The following is a 14,302-nucleotide window of genomic DNA, read 5'->3' on the forward strand; positions in this document are numbered from 1 at the left end:
TGCGGAGCTCTTCTTCTAGTGCTCTCGCTGAGACAGGCTGCTCCTGGGCTGCTGCACAGTTATGCGGGCAGCAAGGGCTCCGTAGGGCACCCTGGCGATAGCAGGGGCAGCTCCAGAAGGGGCATTCCTTTTCTGGTGTTACCGAGGAAGCTCATGGTGACTACACTGACCTCAAAATCTTAGAGTTACAGTGTATCTTACAGTTTGTGAATGAGGAAAAAAAAGTACGATGCTTTCTGATACTTGTACCCACTCTTCTTCTTTGAGCAGCTTCACTGTTGTTTGTGCTCATTAACAGCACGATTCTGCACAGACCTTGCTGCCATTGACTAATAAATGTTACATTTATCAAATATATAATCTGAATCTTTTCCCATGCTCCTCTAGCATTGGGCTTATTTAAAAAGCATTTGAAATACCACAATTCAAGTTCAAGATCTCTTTGTTTTCCAACAGCACAGCTCATAATGTCATAAAAACCCAAATGTGCTTACAAATGAAACGCCCGCACACCGCTCCGCAGCACCGCCTGCACTTACAGGATGTAGGTGATAATCCCCAACGACCACATGTCCACCTCGGGGCCGTAGGCACATCCTCGTAGGATTTCTGGTGCTGCAGGTGATGAAACCCTTGTTAGTAAGACAAAAGTTGAACGCAGAAATAACAGTCACAAAAGTCAAGAATTTCAAATCTGTATGACTCAAACTCAGTGCGCTTCTGTAACCATCTTTTAAAAACTGTTATGGCCTGCTCCTTTTAAGCCCTTAATTAGGCAAATAATTCCCACTCAGTGAATACAAAGCAACAGAAGCCAAGTCCAAGGATAGCCAGAAAAAAGTGTAAAGTGAAAGGCGAACTTTCAAAATCACTTTTTATGTTCAAATTTGTGAAAGGAAACACAGAGAGCTAGGCTAGCACTGGAGCTGCAGTCTGACAAAGGAGGTAGTTTTTTAGTTTGATATTTGCTGTTTTGGCATTTTACTTTTTTGGTTCCTTATTTGGTGCTTTTTGGTATTTTAATTACAGAAATATATTTAATTCTGATGTCAAAGTTAATTAAGGTTGTAAACATGTTTTATTCCTAAACCACTGTTTTGACCAGATCCAGATTTTCCTTTCTCTCTCCCCCTAGCCTACCCCTTTGTTCCCCAAATTTTTTACTATAATTTTTCTTAGCTTTAGTCCACACTGAGGAGATTTCAGTTTGGTTTGCCTACTCATATTACATGGAAACTGAATATTTGGGCTATGATGGACTACAAGACAGACTGCTTGAGAAATGAAGCTTTTCTTTAACTCCTGATAAAGGAGTTTGGCCCTGAGGAAAGACAAGACCATTTCACGCAATTGCTTCTGCCATAGCGGAGAACAGGTATAAAGGAAAGACAGTCTGGGGACTTTTTCCCCTGTAATGGTAAAGGAGTTCAGCTTCGCCCTAGCAGCTTGACAGACACACCTCAAGGGAAGCTGAGCAGACTGGTATATCCTTCAGGCAATATAGGTATTTGCTGATGCTGCGGCCACAGAAAAAAACATACAACTAATTTTGAAAAAATAATTAAAAAGACACCGCTGAGTCACACTTCCATGCACTAACACGGCCTTCTTAAAAAAACCACTGTATCAGTATTATCAAACCTACGGGATGGCATCACAGCTCCTGAACCCATCAGCTCCACCCTGCATGTGTGATGACTGTCATGTTTCTCTGGCACAGCAGACTTGCTGTGCCTACCTATATCAATGCTGCAGCACGTACGTGTCCTTCCCAGGACATCCCAAACCCACTGTGCCTGCCACCAGCAGCCCATGGGCTCCGATTTCCACCTGGGAGATAGGGACAGCAATATGCCATCCTTGCTGCCAGAACATATTATGGGTATATCTACACTTCAAGCTCTGCTCTGTGGAAACGTGTTCGTATCCACCAGTCTGCCCACATAGCCCCTCGGTCTGGCTGCATGGCCAAGCAAACCTGAACCATTTCTCTTTACTCTTCTGCTTCAGTTTCATAGCTGTGAATCACAGGGCCAAGAGGATAGGGGGCTTCCCTGAGCCGTACGCAACTTCACAGCTCCCTGCCCCACCTGAAGCTCTGGTTGCCCATGTGGACTGGTCCAGACTCCTGCCTCGCTCCTTCGCTGCCAGCCTGAGGGTGACCTCTCACGGTGCTGCTAACTGTCCCAAGGACTATGCTAGGATATTTTTGTGGAGCATGATTTTAATCAGGATATATACTACCTCCTAACTGCCTCCAAGCAGCTAGCTTAGACTAGACTTAGACTTCTTCCACTTACCGGAAGGATCTACCATGTCAGGAACCATACACCACGCATTTTTACAAAGCATTAATGTAAAAGGCAAAAGACACTAATCACTGAGCCCACTACATATCACTGCTGTATGTGGAAGCTTGCTAGCCTAAGCATAGACTCTCCCTGCTGTCTTATTCTTTTGTTGGATAAACTTGTGAACAGAGAGAGGATGTTTTGAGGAGGGATTCCAGATCCCAAATGAATTTAACTCAGATCAGCTTGTAGCTAACCAGGACAGCTTAGAGGCGAAATAGCCAACAGCCTTAGAGAAAGAGATGCAGAGGGGCCAGGAAAGGAGCTTTTGAGCTCTGCCTGCCATGTCTGTTAACACCATGTGGGGAGTTACAGAGTAGACAGGGAAATCTTCTGTTTTATGGCCGACACAATTCCTCTTCTAGAGGATGCAGTGTTTCTTGCTTTGGATAAGAGCAGAAGATACATACTCAACGCCTTTATTTCAGTTCTCTCCACCTTCTGCCTCAGTACTGTTCAATGGCCATTAAGCAGACCAAAAAATTTACATCCACAGCTCTGTAAATGAGCATAACACAGCAGCTACCTGCACTATCTGGACTGTGTTTACACAGTTAGATATCTAGCAGACACTTTTTTTTTTTATATCCAAGAGTTTTCTCTTGGTAAATGGATTGCACTAAAATATTGCTGCTAGTTGAGACATTGGCTGTAACAGAGCGATCATGAATCATAGTTCTGTATTGGCCTGTTTTTATGTGCTACTAGAAGCAATCACCTGTGCCCTCCTTAAGTTCATTCAAAGGAAGATGTTTCAGGCAAGTGAAATTCTTTGTGACCATCTTCTTGCTTTCAGTCCTCTGCATCCCTTTGCACGTCCCACAAACCGTAGATTGAAAAGGCCTTGATGCCAAAGTATCCAGACACCAGTGTATTTTCTCCTTGCTCTGTCCTTTAGGGAGAAGCTGTTGAAAGCTGGGTGGGCAGGATATTGGAGTTGGCAGCCTGTGTCTATCAATTATTCACAGCTTAATTTGGCATTTCAGCAGTGTTCCTCCTGTGTTTCCTCCACTTCTGGAAAGTAATGTTTGAATATTTTCCAAGCACCAGGAACGCTAGTTAGTCAATTAACTCAGTTGGTAAAGCAAGGATTGCAGGTCTGTGTTGGTAGGCACAAAACTCCTACTTTCTTTTCTTCTCTTCTCAGCACAGACATTCAACCTCAACCCTCCCAGCCAAATCAAGCTATTTTGAGAGCTCTACTATGGGACTAATCTTTAACCCACTTTTTACAGTATACAAACATAGGCATAAGAAGGGCTACATACTAACTACAATTTTATAGCATTTGTAGCATAACAACCCTGAAAGAAGGCTGCAAGGACTTGAGTATTTAATACTTCAAGTACAATTTTATGAAACTGAAAAGATTAGGACTAAGTTCTGTTCCAAGGCGTGTTTGACACCTGTGTATTCTTAGTAAACATGCCACACAAGCTAATGGCCATGTTGCCTGGTTCACATTATCAGCCGTGCTATGAGCTAAGAGAGCAATCTTACTGCTTTCACCAACATCATCTTCCCTTTGCTCCTACAGTAACAAAAGCAAGTGCAAAGTGTTGCATTGGGATAGACTAACCTCATGCAACAGGACAGGCTGTGGGCTGACCAGCTAGGGAGGTCTGGGGGAATGACAAGTTGAATGTGAGCCAGCAATGTGTCTTGCACCAAAGAAGGCCAACCACATTCAGGGCTGTATTAGCCAGAATGCAGCAAGCAGGTCCAGCACAGTGGTCTTTCCCTCTCTTCAGCACTTGTGAGACCACATCTAGAGTGCTGGGTCCACTTTGGGGCTCCCCAGCACAAGAAAGACACTGACATACTGGAGTGAGTCCAGTGGAGGGGCACCAAGCTGGCAAGGATGTATGAGGACAGGCTGAGGGGAAGGGGTTTGCTCAGCTTGGAGAAGTTGAACAGGAGGCCTAACTGCTGTTTACAGCTACCTGACGAGAAGGTACAGAGAAGAGAGCCAGACTCCTCTTGGAGGTGCACAGTGACAGGAGAAGGCACAACGGACACAAGTTGGAATAGGGGAAATTCTAATTAAATAAAAGGAAAACATTTTTCACCATGAGGGTAGTCAAATACTGGCACAGGGGCCCACAGATATAAGAATGCAACATTAAAAATAGCTGCTTCGAAGAATTGGGATATACATAGAAGTTTACAAGGCAAGTTCACTCCCTGCTTCTTTTCTTTGCAGGAGCAGAAGTCTCAGTTCAAAGAATCCATGCTATAGGCTAAACTACATATTACTTTTAGGAGGAACCCAGCCAGTACTGAACGTGACCCTTCCTGTGGGACTCCCCATACTGGCCTGGGAGAGAAAATGCTTTGTAAATCCAAAGTATCTCTACACTGCTGGCTTCTGGCCTGTTTGTTACCCAGCCCTCACCAGCCACTTTCAGAAGCCTATGTTTAAGCCTCTGCCATGCCTGAGCATGAGTAACAGTGACCTTTTGTCCTGTTTTAGGGTGAAACGCGTTTAACAGACTCACTCATGTACTTAATCCACTGCGCAAGCACAGGTATTCAGATAAATAATGCACAAGGCTCAGTATTTAATCTTTCATTTCTGTGTGATTGCCTTTAGCTTCTGCACAACTCAGTTCAGTTGTGTCCAAAACTACCCGAGGTAGTTACTGCCCAGCACGCTACCACATATGGAAGTATGCCTCAGCTCAAAATAGCCTCTCGTATGAGCCCATTCAGGAGCAGGATGTCAGCAAGAACAGCAGAAATAGGTTTCTGCATAAGATCACCTTGGCTGTGGGAGAGGAACATCCACCCCGGGAAGCACATCCACCCCAGCGGACTTGCCTTGCACTAATCCACATCACCAGCCTTCCCAGCCATTAGCTGGTTTGCTGACGTGAAAGTGCCTTGCCACAGCCATAGGGTAGCACGAGGCAAGCAGTTTGCCAAGGCAGTTGCAATCCTCTTTTGCCCAGGGGCCTCCTTCTTGCATGTGTTCTGGCACTGCAGGATCCACCTCTGATGCATTTTCTGGCCCCAGACGTCCAGGCAAGCTTCTCATGGCTGTGTCTGGGAGGTGGCCATCCCTCTGCTGATAGTGGAGCTGTGGTGTGGGCAGCCTGGGACGCTCATCTGCCTGCTCAGCTCCTCAGCCCTGCCCGGCTCCGCTGATGCCGAGGACAGCGCGAGCCACAGATGTCTCCTCAGATACCTACGCTGCTCCTCAGGCCGCCCACTCGCATGCACACGCAGCTCAGCCATAGTATTTGAGGCTTCTCCCTCGGGTGGATGGGCCGAGCTGAGGGATCGGCACAGTTCTGGTTTGCCTGGGAGAGCTGCGCTTAATGAAACCCAAAGCCACACAGGGCATCTTCAGCCAGGCAAGGGCCTCCCCGCAGCACGAACCACATCTGCGGTGGCTCCTGCGGAAGGTGTGCAGGCTGACAGGCCTTTTTCTCTCCAAAGCAGTGGAGAAAAAGACCACACTGCCAATTATTCATGCTGTTACTGGTGTTATGTTTTTTTTGACTTGCTTATCAAAACAACATACTCCCATATGACAGCGTGGGAATGTATTTTTGCCTAAATGTGATTCTCTGGAAATTTGCTTTGATTTCAAGTATCCATGGTATTTCTTTTGTATTAAAATTAGACGCCCTATATTATTAACAACCACAAGACTGAGATGTATGAATAAGCTGTGATTTCTTTTTCAAGGAAATTATGTGTACTTTAATATGAAGTTACACTAAAATCATTTCAGGTAGATAAAGAAACATAAAGCAGAGGTTGTGAGCAATAATAATATATATGCTTATCAGTTTAGCTTGTATTACTGTAATCTTCTGATGTTTAATAATTATGCTACAATAATTATAGTATAAATGTTCAGTCAGAATTATTAATTTACACCACCGAATCCAGAGGAATTTGTTGCTGATTTCAAGGGATGCAGGATTTAGCATTTCGGAAATTTCTAAACCTGTTTTCTCTAATAAAAATAGCACTAAGGTGGGCTTTACAGACTAAGGGAACAGCCTCCCCAAAGAGAGAGATATGATTGCAGCTATGCGTTCACATGCAAATCAAAGGTGGATAGACACATTTTCATCTACAGTACAAACTTTTGCATGTGCCACTTTGGAAAAAACACAAACATACAAGAGCAGGATAACCGAGACAAGTCACAATTTATAAACTGTGTGCACATTTCCTATGTAGAAATGAGGTAAAACTGTCCTTAAAGGCCATCAATTGAAAAACAGAAAACCAACATAAACAAATATTTAATAACCTAATTTCTAAATTAGTCAAGGAATTAAAATTACTGTCCTTAAGCATTACACCGTTTTGGCTAAGCGCAAGAGCCCTATGTTTCCTCTGAAGTTATCCATAAAATCATGTTTGTTCAGGTACTGTGAATGCACAGGCAAATTAGCCAATTTGGCAAAGAACAGTTCAGGCTGAATCTCACTATCATGGCAGAACTGAAGCCAAGCTATGATTTCATTCTAATTTTATTTAGGAGAAAAACAGATTTAATTAAAAGTTCCAGTGCCTCTTTACTGCAAAAAGAGACATACAGATCTACTCCAGCTGCACTAGTTGACAGGATCTGCCACGAAGTGCTCCTTGATATTATATTCATTATTCTCTATTATGCGGGTCCAACTCCAGCACTGAACAGAATGGCCTGTTTGAGTCAAGATTTAAATCTACATTTAAAAACATGCATTTACTGAAATGACTTTGTTTATGCGGCTGAAGTTATGATCCTACTCTACGGAATAATTCAGGTTCGTTTGTGTTAAAAAGTATCACTTTAAGATAAATTCACTGTAATTAATATTCAAATGTTCATATTGTGTACCACCTCTATAAATTTTAGTGTTTTCCATGAGGCCTTACATAACCCACATTTCTGCTGATGCCTCCCCAATACTATTTTAGTAATTTCATCATTTTTATGCTAGCTGGACTTACTTCCATGCAAATGATGAACTTGCACCATAACATATGTTTTGATTATTAAGCTTCAGCTCTTGAGAATATGAGTTTAGAAAAACTTTACCCAGTGCCAATTCTGAATTTTAGTTCTTTATTTCAGCTTTTCAAAGGCTTTCTGAATTTTGAACTTAGTAAGAAGCATTTCACCAAGGAAAGAAAAAATGTAACATCCATGTGTTAAGTTCAGCACACTGTAAATAATCAAGGAACATACCACAGTACCCCGGAGTTCCACAAACTGTCTTCATGGTCACCTGATCTTCCACAATCTTGGAAAGTCCAAAATCAGCTGTTAAGAGTTTTTAGAAATAAGTTTTTACTTTTTGTAAAAGCATTTTTCTTACATTGTATATGCAATTAAATGAACAGTTCTGCATCATATGAACAGTACTGTCATTTCCAGAGATGAAGATGAATTAAAAAAAATCCACCCATACTGTCATCCAGAAGCAAAATTTGTCCACACAAATGAGTATCGCTGGCTCTTAAATGACCAAAATATTTTTAAAATGCAATTTGTTTCCTATCCTGAAGAACACATACAGCCAATATTATGGGATGCCTAAACCCATTAGGTTATCTAAACAGAAATACACTTTACTTTTATAAACACTACCACTCATTGTACATCAGAACTCAATTCAAACAAGGCAATAACTTTAGCCAAAAGATACAGAAGCATAGCACTTAAGGAAAAAAACCCACATTGTCATTCTAACCCTCACTGCCTTAGGAGGTACAAGATGTACGGGACCTATATAACAATGAGCGCCCCTGGTACCGCTCTGTTTGTCACGTAGATTTGGAAATAATCCCTTCTTATTCCAAACTAGCCTACTTTCTATTTCTAAAAGCTTTGCTGCTTTTAAACTTCAGTGAGAGATAGACGGCTACATCTTCATGTTTCCCCTTGGGGAGCCTGCGCTTATGGAGACAAATATTTCAGGAGCCTTCATGCCACTCTGCTCGCCAAACCAAGGCCGCTGGATGGTGCATTAACCTACTACATGTTACCACTGTTAGAACCCTTCCAGGAAAGGTGAGCATGAGGATAAAATGCAAATTAAGATACTATCATCCCTAGATGCAAGACTTTCCTAGAAATTTATTTTAATATGAAATTGCTGATATCTAGTTCCTGGAAATCTGGTTCCTGAAACTCATGATAAACACAGGCCTGACAAACAGGGCAACGCTTTCACTCCTCACATACTTCCCAGTAAGGTGGTATTTCCAAATTGATTTCATCTCAGGTACCTTTGCACACCTGGAATATTATTTACTAGGAAACCCCATATGGAAGAGGTCTGTTTCTTTAAGAGGAAGAGAGCAGAAGGTTCAGGATGCTTTTGCCTTTAGTATGTACAAATCAACCCTTTTCCAGGTTAACACATCCAAAATGCCACAACCCACGCAGTGCGTCAGTTAGCGTGCCGCTGCTTTCCATTTCCTCGTGCTGCGGCTCCGCAACGCCGCGACCTAGCAGGTTACCTGCAACGGCTCCACTGCGGCTGGCTGCCATGGGGCGAGGGGCATTGCCCCCAGCGTTCGGTCCTCTGCAAGCCAAGGGATTCACAAAGCACCTATTTGCGCCAGCAAGAAGGGGAAGTACCCAGCATTTTTGGAGGTCAGGCCCTGGACAAGCGGCTGTCCTTCCTGACAGGACTGGCAGGACGTGTCCCAGGTCAGGACAGCCTGATGGCACCATGTCTCTCCTCACCTGTCCTTGAGTGCTGACTGTGCCTCAAGGATCTTCCCTACTCTCTTTCACGGGATACTCCTTCTTATCCTTCAAATCTCCCTTTGAAACCGAGGTCAGCCTTCCTTAGTTTGCTTTCTACTACTTATCTGCACATTGCACTTTCATGCCAATAAATCTCTCACTTTTAGTATGTTAGTTTTAACAAAAAAGGGACACAGAAGTGATGTGTGCAGCTATAAGTCAATCTCATGATACTCCTTGTTCCTCCTGGGTTGTTTATTCTTTGTCACATTCTGCATAATTTTGGCTGTAAATTCCTCAGGGCAGGAATTTAGTTTTGCGTTTGTCTTTAAAACACCATGCATAACTCTGCAGCTGAACAAGTAACATGCACGTTCATCTGAGTATCAGCGCTAGCATAGAATAAAACAATGGTGTGAAATACATGCTAGTGATATAAAAGAATATATTTAGCATATATTTAATGCTGCTCACCAATTTTTAACGGTGCGTCCGGTGCTGGTGTTGCATAGAGTAGATTCTCTGGCTTCAAGTCACGATGCACTATCCCATTTGCATGCAGGTACTAAAAGACAGAAAGTCAAAACAATTAATTGAGTATTAGGTATGTTATGGTCCAGCACGAGTTAATGTCTTCCTAATAATCTATAGCAGCAGTTTGCTGACTGCTACCTTTGTGACACAAAGTCACTCAACTAATTCTCTGTAGCTTTTTTCTGCAAACCTGCTCAGCATGAGATCCTTGGGTGTATATTGTGATCTGAATAGGAAACTGAAAATTGGGAAGGCAAAGAGAGCATCATGCCTATGTGAGAAGAAAAACATCTCAGAGAAGATCATTGATTCTTTTAATACAACAGTAGCTTCTGGGAAGCAATCTAAGAGATGCTGAGATGCCAAAGTCTGGCTCAGAGGAAGGCAGCTTTTGCACATTACAACTTTCTGAGGGGTAAGAAAATGGTTATACAAGTATTAAACTATTAAATAGACAGCCTTGATTAGAGGACAACTGCAACAGAGGATGTAGTGTGTGTCTTGGACTAACTGTATAATCTTCAGCAGTCTCCTCAAGGGTTGTAATATCACATAATCCTACAGTCTCAAAATTCCAACTGTCTTGCTGAAGCACACGCAGTACACGTGAATTTACTGAGCACTGAATTCCTTTAAAAATGCTGCTCCCGTCTTGCACAAATGGAAAACAGAATTTCTGGCATCTATAGTTGCTAGAGAAGGACAGAGAACAAAATATAATATACTGATTAACAAAAAGGAGAAGCTAGTGAAACAAATCCTGTATTTCTTGCTGATAAAATCTGCAGCAGAAATCTCTGAAGCCCTGGAAAAAAAACGCACAAGGGTAGCAGCAGAGTATCTTATTTGAATGTGTCTTGGTCTATATTTTAGTGGAATATCTCTCAGCCATGTTTTCACAATTAAAAAAACTGCATGAACTGCATTCAGCAAATAATACATTAGAGAATACCAGTCAGGAAAGCAAAGCTACAGTGTTCACTTGAGCTGGCATCTGAGACGAACTCTTGACTGTGCATCTTCCACTGGGATTTCAGTTTGTGTAAGTGGCTAGCCATTAAATAACATGCAATGAGAATATATTCCCTTTTCCTTAGGATGTTTTACTGACATCCAGTGCTCTTTTAAGTCTCTTACAGTGCAATAAATGTATTTTTTGGCTTTCTGTAAAATCCTAAAGTGACAGTATTTATCATGACACGGCTTGAGGAGATCAGTCAAAGATTCTCATCTATGTTACATCACAGTAAAATTTAAGAGCTTGTCCCAGCTGTGTATTCTATACTGAGATAGCTAATTAGTTATCCCATGTAAAAACAGACAACACTTTACGGAGAGGCTAACAAATTGCTCTCTCCTACATCATTTAATGTAGTCACATCTGTGTGTCTGCACTGAATGAGGCTGTGTCTACCTTGCATAAAAATACATCTTTATCTGTCAATGAAGACAAAACTGTAGCAAAGCTGCTCCCACAGCATAGCACTGATTTGTTTGACATGCAGAGGTAATAGCACACAGTGAGCGTGCCAAAAGCAATCAAGTTGGAGTGGACAGAAAGAGGTTTCTGAACTGATCCGTGTTCATGTGCTAAATATCAGTTTAGCTGCCTCTGTAGGAGTGAGAAGGAACAGATATTTCATGATCAGCCAGTGGAAAGCAGACGCTTTTGATTCACTCATATGAAATATCAAAGACCAAATTTATGCAGAGAAATGTTCCAGCTAAATTTGCAGGAAGTCTTTCAGCAGGCCCTTTTTTCCCACACACCCATATTCTTATAACATTTTACAGTGCGAGGCTGAAAACATCAAAACTTTCCTCTTTCCCCAGAAGTGTGTTTTTGTGGGAGGGAAATCTGGGAAAAACTGTTCAACTCCTTAAGCTGAGCAGCGAGCATGGTTCACAGGACTCCTTCTCACATATAAGCAAGAAGCATACCTGACGGTGCCTGGTAACCATGCTTGTGTCTCATGACTGACTGACTTCTTAACAACATTGTATTAAGCTTCCAGGATGACCTCTGTTTTATTATATACCAGAGTCCAGGTAGGAAAATCTCCCTCCTCCATCCAGCACACCATTTGCAGAAAATACGCACAACTCAGGTGCCCCATAAATGTAAGAGCCCACCAAAGACACAAAGTTTTCAGTGTTGCCTGAACTCTTCTCCCCCAGAACTCAATCCACATCTTTCAGAGCCTGCCACTGCATTATCTTCAGCTCATCGCATGTCCCCGCATCCCAGTACCCGCAGCCCCTCTCCTTCCTCTGCCGTACCCAGCCTCTCCGCATCCCCTGTCTCCCCACGGCCCAGCCCATCTCTCCTGCCCACCCACTGTGGATACCTCACCCCCTTTGACTTTTCCCTATGCCAAAACTAAAGCATATGTTTGGGGCTGGAAGCTGCCAAGTCATATTTTTAACAAGCCTGCTGTTGGCATTTTATATCTTTGAGACCTACCTTCTGTTGAATTTTGTCGAAGCTGGCCAACAGAGTCAATAATTATATTGGGGACTAACAGACATACAAAAGGACGGACAGCACGATCGTATGTATCTGGCTTGGTAAAAATAAAAAAAACCTATTATTTTCACTGACACAAAAATTCTGCTTTCCATCAATGCAAAAGTGCCAGCTAGCTTCCTGCATCCCCAGCCTTGCAAGAGGGAAGACCTATGACTTTACTTTTATAAAATGTGCTTGCTTCCCAACCGCCTTGTTACTGAAGATCTCCAGCATGTGCAGCTACTGCAGCTCCCTCCCCTCTCCTCCACAGTCAGAGCCATTTGCCATTCACACAGCACTTTTCCTGCTGCACAACCCACCACCAATGGGACCTTCCAAGATTATGTCCATTTTCAGCATTGCTCCCTTACTTGGTAAATACCCTGGGGCCTTATTGTCTGCTGGTTTTTACCAGTCCAAATAGGCCAAGTAGAAAGAGTCCAGCTTCCAGCTCTGTTCACCGTGTAACATAATGGCTCCTGGTATTGAAAATTACTTGATAATAACAATGTCTTGTATACATGTATACAATATTCTGAATTTTACTATCTTGATTTAGAAACAGATTTAGTTAAATTGTATAACCCTTATTTCAATTTATATATGCAGGATATATGTAGAATAACAGCACTTGGTCTGGGGCTTGATGAGATGTATACAGAAGAGAGGCCACTGTAAGTTTCACAGCAAGGCCCATGCAATAAGCCGCCGTAGAAAAAATGTCCTCCATGCATGGCAGTTTCATCAGACAAACTGGCCAATGGCATAGCAAAAATAAATTATACTTTCCCATGTATTTGTTCCTCTTTTTCTTTTTTAAACAGAATATCAAGGCAAGTGCTTTAAATAGGAACACTACTGATTTTCAGGAACATATGGCTATTCCACTCAGCAAAAGTGAAGAAGAACAAGGAAAAATAAAATGGAAACTAACTAGAAACATTCAGAGCCCCTGAGCAGTCTGTATTAGCTGAGTGAATCACAGTGCAAATGAAATAAAATAAATAGTGAAAAATTCTATTTGTCAAGCATAGGGTCTTGGATGTTCTCTGATCACACTTATTTTTCAATTGCTTTGCCCAATGACATACATGTAGGCCAGGCGGGTGAAATCAGCTATGCTTCAGGCACGCAGTAGGCTACTGCATTATTAGTGTATATCATCTCTCAGATAATCTGCCATGAATGTATTCTAGAAAAAATTCAGTGTGATAGTTTTATTACTATTTGATAAACTCTGAGGACAAGCTCAGCACAACACCAGATGGGAATAATACACAGGCCCTTTCTGAAACACTTACCATTTAAAATAAAGGCAGCCTTCACCTGGGCCTTTATTCCCATGGTAGACAACATCAACTCATGTTTGTACAACTGCTATGGCCCTTTAAGTGTGATTGCAGAAGAAGGACTTTTTTTGTCTTTCTCTTCCTTTTTACAGTTTCTTTCTAATGGCTGCATGAGAATTTTATTGGTTGTTTTATCCTTTAATAATTCAGGTTCTTATCTAACTCGAAAGATTTTATGACAAGAGGAGTAATGAGGACTGCTTAAAACTCCAATCTTTCTTCTTATTTATATTTACAGTAGCTATTACACAGAACTGTAGAAAAGCAGGGCTGAAATGAACCTGAATCACCTATGGCTCCCTATGCTCACGGGCAAGATCAGTTACATCTACAATGCCTGTTTGCCTAATTTATACCAAACAACTTCTGATACTAGATACTGTGATACTCTGCAGTCTCTCCAGGCAATTTATGACAGGGCTGTGCTATCTTGACAATTTGGAAATACTTCCCTATATCTCAGCTGGACCTTGACAGGGGCAGATGGAAGCCCATTACCTTGCTTCATACATACCTTAGATGAAGAAAGCAGATTACTCCCTTTTCTGCAACAGCCTTTTGTGTACTTGTTCCTATGCCCACCACCAGTCTTCTCACTTAAGACTAGAAGAGTTTAGTTCTCTCAGTCTTTTTTCACAGACTAAGTCTTCTAGACACATGGTCCTTCTTTGTTGCTCTTGTCCAGGCTGCATCAAATTGCATCAATGTGTTCAAAATGAAAAACGTATTCCAGCCAAGGCCTGACAAATCTCACAGGATGTATTTGGAAATATATCTGCCTATTTTGCAACCTATCACACTCCTGTTTGCCTTTGGATCCAGTGTAACCTTCACATCCTTCTGATTTGTTTCC

The 14,302-nt window shown here is 42.1% G+C and overlaps 1 protein-coding gene across 3 annotated transcripts in view; it reads right to left on the reverse strand.

Annotated features, from left to right (window-relative positions):
* Positions 1–14,302, reverse strand: part of LOC135324820 (calcium/calmodulin-dependent protein kinase type IV-like) — a 173,660-nt gene that overhangs the window by 13,082 nt on the left and 146,276 nt on the right. For all 3 annotated transcript variants that reach the window (XM_064501784.1, XM_064501786.1, XM_064501785.1), the window contains 3 exons: positions 9,532–9,622; positions 7,549–7,623; positions 540–615 (listed from right to left, as the gene is read on the reverse strand). In XM_064501784.1, coding sequence (XP_064357854.1) covers positions 540–615; positions 7,549–7,623; positions 9,532–9,622 — 242 coding nt within the window. The remainder of the gene's footprint in view (positions 1–539; positions 616–7,548; positions 7,624–9,531; positions 9,623–14,302) is intronic.

This window comes from Dromaius novaehollandiae, chromosome Z (genome assembly GCF_036370855.1).
Source record: "Dromaius novaehollandiae isolate bDroNov1 chromosome Z, bDroNov1.hap1, whole genome shotgun sequence".
In the NCBI taxonomy this organism is placed as follows: Eukaryota; Metazoa; Chordata; class Aves; order Casuariiformes; family Dromaiidae; genus Dromaius; species Dromaius novaehollandiae.